We start from the raw sequence: 18,957 nt of genomic DNA on the forward strand, positions 1-18,957 counted from the left end.
GTCTGGGCGCCAAGAACCGCGCGCTGGTGGCGCTGCCCATCGAGGAGGTGCTGCAGACGCTCAACGACCTCATCACCTACTTCCAGCTGCCCGACGCCGAGCTGGAGCACGAGGAGAAGCAGATCAAGCTGCGCTCACTCAAGAACCGCCAGAACCTCTTCAAACAGGAAGTGAGTTTTTATACCGGGGCGGGAAAAGAGCTCTACCTGCAATATGCAAAAATAAAGCTCCTTTGTGGAATGTCCTTCAACAAAGGGACAATAAAAAGATATTGGATATGGAAATACAGCTTACTTGGAATCGAAAGGGTGTCAAGAGTAATCAACACCAAAATCTTTGGGGTTTTAAATTAACAATGTGTATTTGGCAGTGAAATCAGGCTAGTCGGTGATCCGGTTCCAATTTTCTTCTTCTTTTATTGCAATGTGGGGTTTTTATAGCGATGATTTTGTCGACAACATCAGGTCAAACGCAAGATATTGCAGTTGGATGCTGCTGTTGGCTTAGTAGCCAGCTGAATGTTTTAGTGCCAGCTTTCATTACAGTCAGCTGTAAGCCACACGCCGTAGGCTAGGTGGCTTTGACCGGAACTTCACGTGTGTGACTCAGCAATGATGACACATGCACATCACGCATCACACACACACACACGAAAAAGAACACAGGAGCCACCTGCATCATTTGCGATTCAAATCATTTGAAAACACTCATCGGTGATGAGGAGAAACTAGTTGAACGCTTCAACTTGTGACCCAGACAACGTTGTCGGCTGTTGCTGCCCTCAAGCTACGAATGTCCGTCATATAGGCTGTGGTGAATACAGAATCTGTGGCATGTACACTTTACATAAAGCACATTAACATGCATCATAGCACTCCTTTGCAGATGATGCCAATTTAATATTTTATAATTCATTTTTCACCCAAACCTATGGACCAATGGGCGACGCAGATACCCCAGTTGATCCCGCCCTCCGTGTCTCATGGTAGATTTCATTGGCTAATTCATCAGTGTGGTTAGCGCTGACTCAGGAGCTTTGGTGGTGTTATAAATCAACTGCAATTTCCACCTCTTCTCCTCAGAGCTCCTCTCAGCACGGATCACTGTAGGTATTGCTCCATTCGATAAATCAGACTTGTACTACGGTGCACCGGGTTATGGCATCACCGATTGGCCCTGGGGTAGTCATCAGCGGGGCTGGAACATGGATATATAGTCCATCTATTAAACGTTGTAGGCTTAGAGATTAAGAAACGCAACACTGTCTTCATTCTAGGCTGGCACGGGGTCATGTATTTTGGCCCCATCTCATGAATGCCAGATGTGGGAAATATCCACAAGGTGTAAATCAATACCTAATGTCGTCATCCCTCAACAAATCTATATTCTCCAGGAATCCGTACTTCCATGTTTAAGTGATACAAAGATTTTAAGGAAGAATGTCCGTGATGGGGGGGAATGTGAGGGATCGATTGGTTCATGTACCCCTCTAGTGTTCAGTGTTTATCTCCACGGGTGTCTGCTGACGGCCTTTGTTCATCAGGGCATGCTGACGCTGGTGTCCAACTGCATCGACCGCCTCAACGTGTACAACAGCGCGGCCCACTTTGGGGAGTGCGCGGGGTCCGAGGCGGGCGCGGCCTGGAAGGACATCCTGAACCTGCTGTACGAGCTACTGGGTGAGCCGGGCCCTCCGAACCTTCACTCACTGTTTTACCGCGAGCTGTCGGCTCTCGACGCAGTCAAAGTGTCCCCATGAGATTCACATTTCTTTAGCCTCAAAGCATAATTACTTAAGTCATATTTTGGCCAAATTGATGATATCTAACCTAACTCTACTCTGCTGATGCTGCTGATTCACTGTGCCTCATTGGCTGTATCCTAAGCCAATCAGAGTGTTTTTTACATTCCATAATCACTATCTGCCTGAGTAGGCATTTTTAGCGCTAAATATGGCGGCAATTATGCTATGAGATGATATACATTTACATTTACATTGAGGTCATTCAGCAGACGCTTTTGTCCAAAGCGACTTTCAACCAATACATATTCAGGGACAGACGACGGTGTCAACCATGCAAGGCCACGTAAGCTCCTAGGGTTAGGGTTAGCTCTTAGGGTTAGAGTTAGGGTTGGCTCCTAGGGTTAGGGTTAATGTTAGATTTTAGCTCCTAGGGTCAGGGTTAGGGTAAGCTCCTAGGGGCTGATGGGCTGCACAGCCCACCAGTAGCCACCCCTACAAGGGGACAGCCCCAGGAGCCTACAGGATGTATCGCCTAGCTCCGTTAGCACCATGTCAGTGATAAACCTAGCCAGCCAGGCTCCATTCTGACCTGGTTATTTTTCAACCCACTTTCCCTCTTAATCCTTCTTCAAAGTCTTGGATTCACGGGGACAAAGAGTCCCTGTAAATATGCACAAAAAAATTGGCTCCCAACTCCTGGGGATGCGCAATATACACTTAGAAACTCAATGCTGCAGTTAGGCACTCTGACTCATAGAAAAAGAGAGAGAAAGAGAGAGAGAGAGAGAGAGAGAGAGAGAGAGAGAGAGAGAGAGAGAGAGAGAGAGATATTAACATAACAAGGTGTTTTGAGTGGTGATGGATAAAAGAGATGACATGACATTTAGGTCATTGACAGATCTGGCATTCCCAGAAATTCTGAACACAAATATAACACACACACACACACACATACATAAAAGCCCACACATACTGACTACCCACTGACAATGACTGTGGCTGATTGGCAGATAGCCTTAGAAACCATATTTAAGGGATGATGGAGTAGACCCCTGTTGTTAGCCACCCAGCCTTCCCCTATCCACCGCCGTCCTAGCTGCACCTTTCCATTTATTTTCCACTGCTCAGTCAAATATAGATTGTGCATTCTGTGTTTCCCGGGAGCTTTCTCTTTTCTTGAAATCCCATCATTGCTTCTGTTGTTTTTCTCCCCGTTTCCAATATAAGAGACTGTGCTCCCCCCCCCCCCCCCCCCCATGCCCCCCTGTCCTTCACACTGGATCATCTCCTAGCTGGTATTAGTGTTCAAGCCACGTTCCGGCTCTCCTCCCAGTCCCTCCTCCTCCTCCTCCTCCTCCTCCTCCCACCTGCTGCAGCGCAGTGTTAAGTGGATCTGGAGACAGCCTCCCCCCCTCCCCATCCCCCTCCCCCTCTCCTCATCCCATCTTCCTTTTGGGTGTTGAGTGACCCTGTCTGGGTTGGCTAGGATATATGTAGGTGTGGCTTGATGTGTGTGTTAGTAAGTGTGTATGTGTGGGTATGTGGGAAAATGTGTGTGTGTGTCTGTGTGTGTTCTTATTTCTTAAGGTATTTGTTTAGGTGAGTGTGTGTGTGTGTGCATGCCTGTGTGTGTGTGTGTCTGTGTGTGTGCGTGTGAGAGCGTGAGTGTATAGGTGTGTGGGTGTTGTGTGTGTGTGTGAGAGGGATATAGTGTTTATAGGTGTGTGTGTGTCTGTCTTTCTGTGTGGGTGTAAGGTTCTGTGTTTCGGTGTTTGTGTTTGCTCTTGTGTGTGAGTGTGATACAGATGGAGATACAGTGTGTTTAAAGGTGTAGACACACGGACACAGACCCACACAGTGTGTATTTGTGTGTGTGCGCATTTCTGTTCACTACACGCATGGGTGTGTGTGCATCCTCTCCTTCTTTCATCCCCTCACCTCTATCTTAGCCGTCCTTTTAATTAATATGTATGAGGATGTCACCTCAGGCCTTGTTCCTTGACAGTGTGTGCATACTTTAAGGTGTGAGTCTGCCTTTGGCTGACATTGCATTGAGTGCATGAGTTAGGCTGATAATACTCTGAGAAGCTCAACCCTTATATCATATCCCCCCCTCCCCGATATGTAATGACACAAACCTGTCCCTCTGTCATCCTCTTTTTGTGCTGACTCCTCTGATCCTCCACCGATTTCCTCTCCCGTGGGTGCTGGTTCCCTCTCTCTTGGGTGCTGGTTGTGCCTGCAGCGGCGTTGATCAGAGGCAACAGGAACAACTGTACCCAGTTCTCCAACAACCTGGACTGGCTGGTCAGCAAGCTGGAGCGACTGGAGTCTTCCTCAGGTAAGCACGTCCCCGCGTACGGAGCAGTCATCTGCTGTGTGAGAGCAGAGCTTCTGCGGGGGGGGGGACACAGGGCCTGGAAACTGCTGTGGGGTGGGTTTACGGCTTGTTTCCTGTTTTGTAACAGAGTTATTCCACCGAAGAAAACTCATTGGTGTGAGTGGAAGAATCTTGCAGAAGGGGAATACATGTATTTTTAGAGGGCCCAGTCGATACATTGATTTGAAACCTTTACAGACACTTTTTTTTACAGCTTCCTCCTGCTGGCCGTTTTTTCGTTCACTAATAATGTGCTTACAGATCCCCACTTCATGCAACATGATTGGTCGAAACACAGTTAGATGCCCTGTTCTCCCAGATTTGCTTTTGTCTGCCAACAGACTTTAGATTAATATCTAAATTCTGAAGGCAGGAAAGCTCAAATCTGGGTGAGAGTCCTCACAATGTCACATTCTACAATGCTGTTATACAACAACATTGTTGATCACTTGATCCTGATTGTTCAATAATGTGGTTTGTATTTGTTTTTCAATAACGAGACACCTCTGCCATTAGGCAGTGATTAATCAATGTGCTACAAATCCAATATTAAAAACAACTATTGAATGGATACTTCCTCGTCGAGGCCAAGACAAAATACTCATAGCTCTGCGAAGGAGTAATTATACTTCTGTGGAATAAGTTGACCAAAAACCATGAACGTTTAAGATTAAATAAACGCACATCTAATAATTGTTGGTAACTGTAGTATAAGGGGAATAAACCGCTACATGGTGGCCCGCTATTTGATCAAATATTGTACTTGGAAATCAGCCTTGGCTAATGTTTTACTCCCTACATATTGCACCAGGTTGGTGCATGTGTTACTATAGCCAATAGTAATACAGTTTGAATATTCTAACCCTATCATGCCAGAGGCTTCCCCTTCGCCTTATATCGGCGTATCGAGGTATTCAGAAGGATGGCATATTTGAGCAGTGCCTCTGATGTTCTGCTATATACCCTGCGTGTGGATCTTTCTAATTCATGTTTTCTCTCTCTGCTCCCTCTCGCACATGGCCAGGCATCCTGGAGGTCCTGCACTGCATCTTGATCGAGAGCCCCGAAGCATTGAACATCATCCAGAGAACACACATCAAGTCCATCATCTCCCTGCTCTACAAGCATGGCCGCAACCACAAGGTCTGCTCACAGGCCAGCGCGTATATTATATCAACATATACAGTAGGCTATAAATGTTGTATTGTTAGCCTCATAGCATAATTGCCTATCATGATTACCCAAGTCATATTTTGGCCAAATTGTGGTATCTAACCTACCTCTACTCTCCTAATGCTGCTGATTAACTGTGCCTCATTGGCTGTATCCTAAGCCAATCAGAGTGCTTTTTACATTCCATAATTACTATTTGCCTGAGTCATCTATTTGACTAAATACAAGATGAACCTTAAAATATGACTTAGGCAATTATGCTATGAGGCTAAAGATAGGATATGTGTCTGCGAGTTTAAATGGGGGAGGACGATAAAGCATGGAGGAAACGGGAAGACTTTGGAAACGGGTTACGGCTCCTCTCTGCCAACCATCTGCCTAATTCATCTTTTTGACGCTATATACAAGATGAACCTTAAAATATGACTCTGGCAATTATGTTATAAGGCTAACGATATATAATACCTATACAACCACGCCAAAGAAGGATACTGAACATGGGCAAACTATATTTTCTACATCAATTCACAGACCAATCAGGTGGTGTGGGCCTGCTTTCGTGTGAAAACACACGTCTTGCATCAAAAAAAAACGTGCTTAAACAATAATTCTCTGCATTGCATTACGCCAAAGTAGCATAAAGAGAGATACAGAGGGTGGCGGCCCCAATCTCTGAGACGCTTTCTTCAGGCGTGAGTCGCTCCGTGAACGCACACGAAGACGGAGAGCGGCGACATGAGTGGCGTGGCAAATGTGTTGCTCTCTCCCTTGTTCCACGGCCTCCCCTCCAGGTGGCATGTTGCCATTAGGTCCTCGCTGGCACCGCAGCGTGGAACTCATTCTGCACAATACTTATTCATTTTCCTGTCCGTCCCCTCTGGGGATGTTTGTCACAACTTTGTCTCTCGCTGCCGCTGCAGTTGCTAGTACATTACGCTTTATTTATTTTTTTACCCGCTCAGCGACATCCATCCTTGTAGTGTCTTTCCTTGGGGGCAAGGGATGGGGGTGGGGGGGGGGGGGGGGGGGGGGGGGGGTGATGCAAAGTGTGTTTCCTTTGAGAGCCAATCTGTTTACGATTGGAATGAGATTGGGTGCAGAGAGGGACATGAATCAGAATGTTTCCTCTTAGATGGCTTAACTGACCGACTGGTGGTAAGAAAAAGCCCTGGTCTGATGCTTCGTCACATCGCAGGCTCTCCGAACTCGGGACAAACTAGCAATAGTCATCCATACTATTTAAATACAACCGTCTCTTCCTACATATCCCTAGCCTCATAGTATAATTGCCAAAGTCATATTTTGGCCAAATTGTGATTTCTAAACTAAATCTAGTCTCCTAACGCTGCTGATTTACTGTGCCTCATTGGCTATATCCTAAGCCAATCAGAGTGCTTTTTACATTCCATAATTACTATTTGCCTGAGTCATCTATTTGACTAAATACAAGATGAACCTTAAATAAATATATGACTTAGGCAATTATGCTATGAGGCTAAAGATAGGATATGTGTCTGCGTGTTTAAACGGGGGAGGACGATAAAGCATGGAGGAAACAGGAAGACTTTGGAAACGATTACGGCTCCTCTCTGCCCTTCTGTCTGTCTGTATCTGTTGTTTCTGTTGAACGGCTCGTGCAATGCCTCCCCCCCCCCCCATCCCCCTGCCACCAGATCCTGGACGTGCTGTGCTCCCTGTGCGTGTGCAACGGGGTGGCGGTCCGCACCAACCAGAACCTCATCTGTGATCACCTGCTGCCCAAGAGAGACCTGCTCCTCCAGACCAGACTGGTGAACGACGTCCAGAGGTAGGACAGCCGTTGAGTTCAGATACATGTGATGATAGCAGCTTAGAGGGAGACAACTTCGGTGGGATTTCGGAAATCCGACCACTCGGTGCCTTTGGGAAGGGAGCCGGTAACCCAGACCACTAGAACGAGGGGGCTCAGGAGGTAGAGCGGGTTGGAGGGCTGCAGTCACACCAAAACTTACGGTGCGGCGCGAATATACACACAAAGTCAATGCAAAGACGCGAAAAAAGAGGCAGCGAAACCTGCAGTGTGAATACCTGGTTCACTTTTAGAAGTGTTAGAACTATTAGAAGTGATTCTACTTCTAATATTTGAACTTTTCCCGAATTTGTCTTTGTCTTGAGAGCCTATCAAGTCCAGACTGATCTGCAACATAAGACCTACCAGTTGGCGCCTTGTGCGGCTGACACCGCTGTTGTTGTGTGAACGTGTGCATGAATGGGTGAATGCGAGGCAGTGATTGTAAAGCGCTGTGAGTGGCCACAGGGGAGAAACAGCGCTCTATCATCTGGTAAACCTGAGCTGTAAATGACGTATTCTTCTGGTCCCAGCATGCGACCGAACATCTTCCTGGGGGTGAGCGAGGGATCGGCGCAGTACAAGAAGTGGTACTATGAGCTGATGATAGACCAGGTGGACCACTTCGTAACCAGCGAGCCCTCCCACCTCAGGGTGGGCTGGGCCAACACCAAGGGCTACGCCCCCTACCCTGGAGCAGGGGAGGGCTGGGGGGGCAACGGGGTGGGGGACGACCTCTACTCCTACGGCTTCGATGGCCTCCACCTCTGGTCAGGTCAGTGTACGCCCGCACACGCGTGTGCTTGTGTCCCTGCATGTGTTTGATTGTGTGTGTGTGTGTGTTTGTGTGTGTATGGATTATATTGTGTACTGGACCTTGTTGAGTAGGTACATTTTGTATTACCCGTGTCTGAGAGCGATAGAGAGAGAGGGGGGGAGGAGAGAGAGAGAGAGAGAGAGAGAGAGAGAGAGAGAGAAAGAGAGAGAGAGAGAGAGAGAGAGAGAGAGAGAGAGAGAGAGAGAGAAAGTGTGAGGGAGCGAGAGAGAGAGAGAGGGCGAAAGAGAGAGAAATCGAAAGGGAGAATCGGTAGGGCGAGAGAGACATTGAGTGAGGTGCCAGAGAGGAAGATAGAGACATCGAGAGAGAGTTATCGGTAGAGAGAGAGGGAGGGAGACATTGGGAGAGAGAGACAGAGAGAGAGAGAGAGAGAGAGAGAGAAGACAGATGGATCGACTGGGCAGATCATAGAGTGGCGAGCGATGACTCGGTCAATGTCAGCGCTGTTGTAGCGGCGCTGTGTTCTGGAGGGCAACGCTCGCCACACAACAACAACAACAACAACAACAACCACAACATGGCACTCACCATCATGGCGTCCTGCCCCACCCCCCCTCCCCAACCCGCTGACAGGTCGCGTCCAGCGGGCCGTGGCGTCCCTGAACCAACACGTGCTGACCACGGAGGACGTGGTGAGCTGCTGCCTTGACCTGGCGGCGCCCAGCGTCTCCTACCGCATCAACGGGCAGCCCGTCCAGGGCATGTTCGAGAACTTCAACACCGACGGCCTCTTCTTCCCAGTGGTCAGCTTCTCGGCCGGCGTCAAGTGAGTCCGAGTCCGAGTCTGTGCGCTGTCGTCCGTAGACTTTAGCGCCTCAGGAGGTTGAGCTTGGGTTGGCTGGTAACTGGAAAGTTGCTAGTGCGATCCCCGAGTGTTGAGGTGTCCCTGAGCAAGACAACTCACCCGGACTGCTCCCGCCCGAGCTCGCTGACGCCTTGTGTGGTTACCTCTGCTGTCGGTGTGTGAATGATTGCATGAATGGTTGAATGTTAGGCAATATTGTAAAGCGCTTTGATTGGCCACTGGTTAGAAAAGCGCAAGTTAAATGCAGTTCAATTTAAGTTAAAAAAAAAAGGGTAAATTTACCATTTACCCTTTACCATTTAGCGTAATATATTAAGTCTGTTGGTAGGTGAGCTCAAGCTCCTAATTGGTGGGTGAAAACTTGGCCAGCAGCAGTAAACTGAAAAGAAATGTGTGTAAATGTGTGTTTCAAATCAACACTGTTTAGACTGGCCACTTGAGAAATATGCTTCTGGAGGCTTCCTCCTATCGTGAGTGGATATATACAAGGCTTGACTCTGGCCCTTGGCACACACGCCTCTCAGAAACGGCATGAATTTTATTTAATCCACATTTATCCTAGTTCTAATGCATTAATCCACGGGGTCCTGCAAACTTAGATAGGTGAAAAGGGCTGGCGTGGCGTCCTTTTTTTTCTCTCTCTCTGTTGCTGTGGGAACGACATATATTATGATTGACAGGACTTTGAAACAAAATGTCATGCTCCAGCAGCTTTTCAACGATTCCATGATTGACTCTGTTCTCAGGGCAAAAGGACCTTTCTAAAGCTATCCGTTTTTTTTCCAGGGACACAGACACCTGGCGGCTTATAGCTAACAGTGAACTCTAGCACTCCACCATATTCGACTTAATTAATTACAGAAAATGTTAAACGCATAACTATTTTTATATTCAATGGTGTGTATTTGCAGTCCCCAGAGGACAAACTCATATATTATATATATCCATATCTTATCCATTTTGAACACTGCGTCATTGTCCTCTGTTGATATCCATCCTAACACCTTACGTTTTCTGCTACGATGCATGATTTCATATTTTCCTGTCAGATGCTCTAAACAACACCTTGTGTTAGTTAGGTAGTTGGATAAAATTAGAAATAATATGAATATGAATTGATCATGTGTATTGTTGTTTTTCTTTTTGAGGATCATTTTTTTAAATAATTTTAAGATATTTTATCGGTCGGTTTGAAATATTTGCATTAATGCGAGAAATGTGGAGCTGCCGTCAGGGCGATGCCTTCCCAAGCGTTCAAAAAGAACTATCTCTGTTGGCCTGATTAGCATTAGCTTGCATTTCTGTCCGATTCTGTCCCCCTTGTTATCAATATTATATTGAGTTGTAAGAAGAGATTCTGTTCCTTGTGGATGAGGAAGACACTATCACTTAGAGAGTTTATAATGAAATGGGAAAAAGATATGAGTCATTTGTTCACTTGATGGGCCTGCAGAGACTCAAATTGAATATTTAAAATTAGAATCAGCCCATATTCACGGTCCGAATTATAGTTGTTCTACCGTAATAGCTCTAACAAGCTGACTTTGCTGGGTCACACGAGAATTAGGACTTGAATTAAATCGGATTCTCTGCTTCTAGCAAAGCGCCTCTGTACTTGCATAATATCATCACATTCTACAAGAGAGTGTATTCAGGAAAGGTTTCGAAGAACCCTGAGCTTTTTGAATCGACAAACAAAGAGGTAAGCGTACTGTGTCTGAATATATCACAACGTGTGAGGTATGCAGTTAGCTCTGGTTGAAGTGTTATCATTGTAGAAACTCACTTCAATGTCAAGAGGAAAGAACAGAGCTGAGAAAACAGCATGAACTCAGGCTGCATCGTGTACAGGAACTGCCTGTTCTTCCATTATCAAATGGCTGTTGTGAATCCACAAACAGTTTAAGAGGAGAGACATTTGGCAGTGGCATACTTGATTATGCTGATGTAGTTTAGAAACCTCGACAACACGACAACTTTGGCTGACCCCTTATATCATGTCTCATCTCGGCAATCTCTGACAACACAACCTTAAAAAAAAAAGTTGGGGAATACTGTGGAGCACATTTCAAAGGCTTCGGGCTGGGTACCGGAGGAGAAACGGAGGACTGCTCTTCAATCTCAGTTATATTTTTTTGCCGGCTTGCTAACAGCAGCTCACGGTATGCTAGGATGACCCGGCCTCCCTGCTTTCTGGTGGCCTGTCCCAAGCGTGAGTTTTCCCCGGAAATAAACCAGTTTTAAAGAATATGCATTTTTTTATATATATGAATAGATTTTGAAAGGACAAAAGGTTCAAGCTAGCTCAATAATGTTAATTCCATTCAACTGGAGGAGGGGAGGGCCTACCATATAGACACAATTTCTTGTGTCTATATGGTTGGCTGTAACGCAACCTTGCTTTATTGGGGTCGACACAATACCATATCAGACATGAGCGATCATAAATATTAGGCTATCCAGGCAATATAGAATGACTTTCTATTGGAGGAGCTACTGGTTTTGGGCTGTTTTACAAAAGCTTAAACATGCTAGTAAACCATTGGGCCTGTAATGCCAAATCTTCCACTATAGTTCTATATTTAATAGGCAAAATGTGAATATGTCCCCTTTTTCTGAGACAATAACATCAGATATTTAGTTAATAAAGCACAAATGTCCCTGTATTTCATTTCAGAAATCTGGTCACCATACAATATAGCATATAGTATAGTCTATATGCTACATGTGCTAACAGGAGTTGTTATTTTGTACTAGCCCTAATTCCACCGAGTCGCTATGTTCTGTCTCGGTATGTTAGGCCTTAGTCATCTAGTGCCAAGTCTGGGTAGAAATACGAGTTATGAAAATCACTTTGACCACGGAGATATACTAGATTTACCAACCTGCTGTTAAGAGGCCAGAAATACTGTGAAACGACTTCGGAGACCGACTGAGGCAGTGTTTCATTGACCTCTGTTGACCCCAATGAAAATGTGACAGTATTAATGTCCGCAGGCGCCAGGGTCTTTAATGACCCCCCTCACCCCAAAACCATTTCAGCTCCTCTGAGGAGCGGGTTGTGGGGAGAAGGTCGAGCTCGATGTGTTTGGGTTTAAGGAATCAAGGGAAACGTTAGTAAAGAGCCACTGGAGGAAAGAGAAAGAACAAGCAAAAAGTTGCTTGTTTTCAACCTAAGAATGCACAAATCTGAAGAGCTTTTATGACACAACTGTGGTGGAAATTCTGAACTTCTGAATTGTACTGACAACGCATCTCAGAATAAACGAAGTTAAAAGAATAAAATAGTTTATTATAATAAAGGGTAAAAAATGTTAGCAGATAAAAGTAATCTCTGCACAGAGAGGCCACAGAATAGGACAAGCATACAAAGTAGTGTATGCTGAAGTGTGCCCCGGACCGCGGGCTGCCGGTGTGGTTCCCTGGTGTGCCCCGGACACTCCGGGAAACGTCTTGGGGATGCCACTACTCTTTTCATCCATCTCAGGATGTAGCCCGTGGTCTTGCTGAGTCAGAGTCAGTCGAGGCGGTCTCAGATCCCCACCAGGGCGATACGAGTAGTATAGATCCAAGATGTCTGCAGCCTAGCTTTAGGCGCCTAGAGGCCTAACCCTCACCAACTACATAATGAATGAATGGATAAAATCATCTGATGATTGATATAGTAAATTGTATATTATGTTTTATTATACAAAATAATACATTCAAATTTAATAATGAATATATATAAATAAACAAATGAATGAACCCACAAATCCATAAACGCAAAGATACATAAAAACATAAATTCTTCAATGACTACATTCTTAAATTCATAAATTTGTAAATTCATAAATTTGTAAATTCATAAATTCGTAAATTTCGTAAATTAATAAATAAATGAATACACAAATAAATAAATGAATACATAAATAAATACATAAATAAATACAAATAAATTGCTTCTGAAACACTGTTAGATGTACGACCATTGTAAAATGTTCCATCAGTTTAACATCTGTTCAGACAACTATCTCGTCTGGTATGGATAAAAACTTCAGACGCATTTCCAGGCCAATGTATTTAGAAGAGTGGTAAGCCGCTATCCAGTACTGGTTCAAAACATCAAATGAAGTATATGTGTTAGTGTTTTTTCAATCTAAATGTTTAATGCTCCATTCCTACATATTTATGCCACCTATAAATTATGTATGACGAAATAAATGGATTATATTACCAAGCTGAATGTTTCTGCGGGAGCCCAGAGTAAATAGTCACATTTCAATGAAGTGTGAGCAATAATCCCAATAACGCTCCACTCTCTCGCCTCTGACGCCCATGTAGGGTACGCTTCCTGTTGGGTGGTCGCCACGGCGAGTTTAAGTTCCTGCCGCCGTCCAGTTACGCGGCCTGCTTCGAAGCCCTGCTGCCCAAGGAGAAGATGAAGGTGGAGCCAGTGAAGGAGTACAAGCGAGACGCAGAGGGCGTGCGAGACCTGCTGGGAACCGCCCAGTTCCTGTCCCAGGCCTCCTTCATCCCCACGCCGGTGGAAACCAGCCAGGTGAGAGAACGGGATTTCAGCAGAGTAAACGGTATTTCAACACAGTGGATGGGAGTTATGCAGATTGAACGGGATTTCAGCAGAGCAAATGGGATTCAAGCACAGGGGAACAGGATTTTACTAGAATCACAAACAGTAAATCAATTTTAATCCTTTGCTGTGGATTGGTTGGGAAATGGAGCGCAGTTTACTGCATTGTTGTGAATTGTGAATTTTTGTTTGATATTTTATGCGTTCAAACTTTTTCTTTATCTTTTAGATTATCATGCTTCCCCATCTCGAAAAGGTTCGAGATAAGTTGGCGGAGAACATTCACGAGCTCTGGGGAATGAATAAAATAGAGTTAGGCTGGTCCTATGGCAAGGTAAGAAGTACCTTTTGCTTTGTTGCAATTCCTTTTTCTTTTCCCCCCCTCTTCACTTCTTACATATAACATATAACTTGATAATGTCCCGTCAATCTGATCAAAATAAATAATGCAAAAACCAATAATTTCCTCATGTTTCTAGGACATAAATATAAAAATGTTTAATATAAAATAAATTGTATAAATAATTCGTTCAATATGAGATAAGAGATGAAATTAACCTAACAATCGTAAGAAAATGTACGTCATCTTGCTTTCTCTCTTATAATTTGCGATTCAAACCAAATAAAAGAGGGTAAGTGAACATATCCTTCCATTCTATGTGATGTTTTGTGCTTTTCGTGCCATCTATAATATATTCTGCGTAGCATACTGTGTTTAGGCAACAGACTCTAGAGTCTGTGTCTTAGAATCATGAATTCTGAATTCAAACATATTGTTCCACAGAATCTGCAAAGTAGTAGGTTTTGGCTTTACATTGTGGAAACAAACCAAGAGGATAACTTTCATTACCGTAAATAGTTCCCCGGGCATACAACAAGAATCAAACAAGGACTTCAGTTGATACTTTTATTTTGAAATCATTCCAAAAATCGATACGGAAACCTCTGTTTATAAAGGGGATTTCTTGCAAAAGACTTCAGAGACTCTTGGTTTGTTTGATTTTGGCAAACGAAAGCCAAAGGGACCTATTTAGACTAATGTGCAGATTACAATAAAAGTAACAATATGAGGCACAGCTCTTATGTCTATAATACAGATAAACATTGCATTGTATGTTTTTCCTTTTCAGACAGATATTTAATTTGGGTGCATACCTTTTCCAGCTCCCCTCATTGATTTGGTGTGAAGACACGCCGTTTTATAAGCTAGGCTCTGACTCACTTCTTCATTAAAACACAATTCTGCTCCCACATCATTTCTCGCGCCCCATTTACATTAGGCTGTCCAGGCGTCACCGGGACGCTGAGATTTGGTAGAGGGTCAGAGAAGATGCCGCTTCTAGATGCAGAAATACTACCCTGCTGGAGTAGTTGTCTGTTATGGTGACGAAATGCATTTGTCACCGTAACAAAGGGAAATGACAAACATGATAAATACAGTAAATCGTAAAGTAAACACTGTGTAGTTCAGATTAAATTCAGGCTCAGCCTTTTCCTTTTTCAGCTCAGGCCCAAAACACCACAGGAGATTTCTTTACGTAACAGAACCCTTGAGGTTCTTGTACTATTTACAAAAGAGCTGGCTTGTGTTTATTGGAAAATAAACCCACAAAAAACACAAAAACTACATTCCCATACACCGTCCTGCATGTTTTCTTGGTTTTAACACACTTGCCCCCTCTTATGAAGGGCACAGCCAAAGGGGTGATTTGAGAGTTAATCCCAACACAGGAATGACGCTCCTTATACTCACTATTCCAGTCACACACACACACACACACACACACACACACACACACACACACACACACACACACACACACACACACACACACACACACACACATGCACACACACACACACACACACACACTCATACACACACACCTCTCTCCCCTCCTCCTCGCCAAGAAATCATGCTCCTCCGTTCGCCTTGTGCTTTCATAATGTCCTCTAACCTAGACTCGTCCTCTCACCACAAGCAAGTAGAACCTTGTCCTTAAAGCCTACATCTCTTGCCCCCCTCCCCCCCGCTGTCCTCTTTCTCTCTCCTCACCCTCCTGTGTGTTCACTATCCTAACCTTGACTTTGAGCTGCGTGAGTCGCTGTTTGTGTATATATATATATATATATGCCTTATATGTCTATATATGTCTTCTGTGTTGCTTTCATTTGTATTACTTTCCTATAGAGATAAAGTATTATTTTAGATTTGCTTTGAAAGCATCACTGCAGGCAATGTGGTGAAATAGAGATGGCTCATGTGGATGTTTGTCTTTTCGCTCCCTCTCTCCCTCTCCCTATCTCTCCCGCTCTCTCTCTCGTTCTCTCCCTCTCTCTCATTCTCTCTCTCTCCCTCTCCCTCTCTCTCTATCTCTCTCTCCCTCTCCCTATCTCTCTCTCTCTCTCCCGTTCTCTCCCTCTCTCCACTCTCCCTCTCTCTCTGTCTCCCTATCTCTCCCTCTCTCTCTCTCTCCCCCTATCTCTCCCTCTCTCTCTCTCTCCCTCTCCCTATCTCTCCCTCTCTCTCTCTCTCTCCCTATCTCTCCCTCTCTCTCTCTCTCTCTCTCTCTCTCTCTCTCTCTCTCTCTATCTCTCCCTCTCTCTCTCCCCCTATCTCTCTCTCTCTCTCTCTCTCTCTCTCTCTCTCTCTCTCTCTCTCTCTCTCTCTCTCTCTCTCTCCCCCTCCCCGCTCAGATCAGGGAGGATAACAAGCGTCAGCACCCGTGCCTGGTGGATTTCTCGAAGCTGCCTGACACCGAGAAGAACTACAACCTCCAGATGTCGTCGGAAACACTCAAGTATGTCAGGGCTCGCGATCGGCTTGATATTTACGATGAAAGAGTTTGCAGACTTGGTGTTAAAATACGGCCAAACAAGTGACAGCCAATAAAGATGCATCTTGTTTGATTCCTGTCTATTGGAAAGCCGTGGAATGATTCAGATTGAGAGGAAACAGAAAGAAGGAACGGCTACCCACCCTGTCTCGCTATTGCTTCCTCAAGCCCTGCACTGTAGCCTTCGTCTTCTGCCAAAGCACTGCTTTAACAATAATAACTTCAATTGATATAGCGCCTTTCATATTATCAACAACAAAAAGGGGAGGGGGAAAAGGGGGGGGGGGGACGTTTTGAGGTGCTTTTTGAACTGGGGTAGGGATGGTAGGCTGTTGAGTGTGAAAGCATTGGCAGAGAATGCTCCCACACTCTGGGAACAATTCACCTCCCAGACCTGCAGGATGAATCATGCAGACCATTTGAGCCGGTGTGACCCAGAGAAAGGCCAGCTGCCACACCAAAGCGTACACACTGGACGAGTAATTGTGTTTTGGATCAGAGTTACCGTGAGTCGTATCCTGATACACATGTACCCCCCCCCCCCCCCCAACAGGACCCTGCTGGCGCTAGGGTGCCATGTGGTCCTGGTCCGCCCCGGTGCTGAGGACAGCCTGAAGAAGATCAAACTTCCCAAGAAGTAAGGGTCCCCTCCCTGATCGAACCTCTTCATCCTGAAGGCTGCCCTGCAGCGTTGCCTTGGTGACCACTGCATGTCGTTTAATCGAACGATAAATAGCGATTCATTGTTTAGTCTACAAAATTTCATAAATATTGGTTACATGAGACCATGCGTTAAAACGTTGCACACTGTAGGTTTTACAAACAGAACCATAGTTAAATGCTCCCTACGAAAGACTCAAAAGTTACCAAAAAGCTCATCCTGAGGAGTACTATCTTAAATTGTTTTAGAAATTGTATCAAAATGGTCTTGGTAGGATTAACCCATGTGCACAACACACTAACTACATAAACAACCTGTGCCCTTCAGCTATATGATGTCCAACGGCTACAAGCCCACCCCTCTGGACCTGTCTGACATTAAGCTGAGCCCGGGACAAGAGCTTCTGGTGGACAAGCTGGCCGAAAACGCCCACAACGTGTGGGCCAAGGACCGCATCAAGCAGGGATGGACCTACGGTATCCAGCAGGTAGGGAGCAAACCCAACGACGATTTCTGTCTCTGAGAGGGAAACAAGTCCACTTAAGCAGTGTTGATTTCATCAGCAGATATGCCCCATTCCCTTGGTTTCTGCATAGGCTCAGCAGTGGGGCTAGGTGTCATAATGATGTAGAGACTGCATCTACCCGGGTTCAATAGGGATTAACTAATGATTGGTAACTACACAACAAGTTGGTCCACTAGTGGACAATGAATCTGAATCGACTTTGTTGTTTGTTTGGCAAGAGCTCCAGCAATTTCGCACTTCACACTTCAAGCTGCAGGACCAATAGAAAACGTACTGACTGACTGTTAAGAGATTAGCTTTTTGTCTATGTCCTACAATGCAAGTATTTCATACGCTGAGGTATAATTGAAATTGGACTCATACACCAAAACTAAAATGCACCCAAAATATTTTTTTTTATATATTAGATAGCAAACGGTAAGTGTGCTCTTCCTTGGCTTAATGGTTAGCCTAGGCCTGCAGGATGTTTAAGAAATATATATCCCTATTTAAATGTATAATAAACTCATCTTATTAACAACCATAGGACAGCACTGCAGAATCATATAGAGCGCTCCTTTCAAGCTTGTTTTTTTTGGGAGAAAATCTTGAATTTCCCTTTAATGAGGAGAAAATGAAAAGGCGATGAAAAAGCATAACCTCTAGCTTCAAGAGATTTCTTACTTAACGTTTGTGCAATTTCAGTTTTATAACAATATACCAATATTGTTATTTTTTAAATATAATAATAGATTTACATCCCATGCACTGAAAAAGCAGTAGTGCTCGGAGCGAGGACTCATACGTGGCGCTGACATTTCTCCGCTGCATGTCGGCCGGTTCCCCCCACTCTGGCACGGCATGTCTTTGCAATAAAGGGCAACAAGCCGTTAAATATTTCATAACGGGGCCGTGTCCATATATAAAGCGCGCCCTGCCAGCCCTGCCTCAGCTAAAGGTCACGGGCGAAAGACAATGTATTAAGAGGAGCAGTAATCGCAACCCACAGACAATTAGCAGCTCAATCACAGGCTTTGTCAGCCTAGTGGTTCAGCGAACAGGTGGGTGTTGGTGAGCTGGCCCCTTTCCGAGCCAACAATTAGCTTGTGTACGGTGTTGGAACGAAGTGTGAACGTGGTGGTAAATTGACTGTGTACTCTTGTCGTCTTTCGACGCAGGACGTGAAGAGCAAACGCAACCCCCGCCTGGTGCCCTACGCCCTGTTGGACGAGCGCACCAAGAAGTCCAATCGGGACAGCCTGCGAGAAGCTATTCGCACTCTGATTGGCTACGGCTACAACATCGAGCCCTCCGACCAGGAAGGAGGTATGTTTTACGGTCTAAATGTACTCTGAGATTTCCGTAGTATTTACGATGCTGACAAAGCAAATAGCGCTTTCCACTGAGGTGAAAATCAAAGTACGTTTTGACACTAATACTCATTGTGCAGATGCATGCTGTAATTGCCAAGTCCACATACTGCCCACTTATCACTGATTGCAGAGCTCTCATGTTCTCTCCATCCATTTCCTTAAATTGCCTTTTTGTTTTTAGAAATAATGTCAAGGCTTGTTCTAACGCCAGGCTCTGGATTAAGGCTGGGATACCTGGGTGGG

At 45.0% G+C, this 18,957-nt stretch overlaps 1 protein-coding gene across 1 annotated transcript in view; it reads left to right on the top strand.

The window, feature by feature from the left end:
- The window catches only part of LOC307086928 (ryanodine receptor 3), a gene marked incomplete at both ends in the record, with an annotated part of 129,502 nt that overhangs the window by 43,345 nt on the left and 67,200 nt on the right, over positions 1–18,957 (top strand). Inside the window, 13 exon segments of the mRNA XM_079752274.1 lie at positions 1–170; positions 1,544–1,679; positions 3,990–4,085; positions 5,149–5,267; positions 6,971–7,104; positions 7,659–7,900; positions 8,537–8,729; positions 13,092–13,308; positions 13,568–13,672; positions 16,036–16,139; positions 16,729–16,812; positions 17,164–17,323; positions 18,520–18,667. The exon segment at positions 1–170 is cut by the window's left edge and continues 11 nt beyond it. Coding sequence (XP_079608400.1) covers positions 1–170; positions 1,544–1,679; positions 3,990–4,085; positions 5,149–5,267; positions 6,971–7,104; positions 7,659–7,900; positions 8,537–8,729; positions 13,092–13,308; positions 13,568–13,672; positions 16,036–16,139; positions 16,729–16,812; positions 17,164–17,323; positions 18,520–18,667 — 1,908 coding nt within the window.

Source organism: Pollachius pollachius (genome assembly GCF_949987615.1).
Source record: "Pollachius pollachius genome assembly, chromosome: 15".
In the NCBI taxonomy this organism is placed as follows: Eukaryota; Metazoa; Chordata; class Actinopteri; order Gadiformes; family Gadidae; genus Pollachius; species Pollachius pollachius.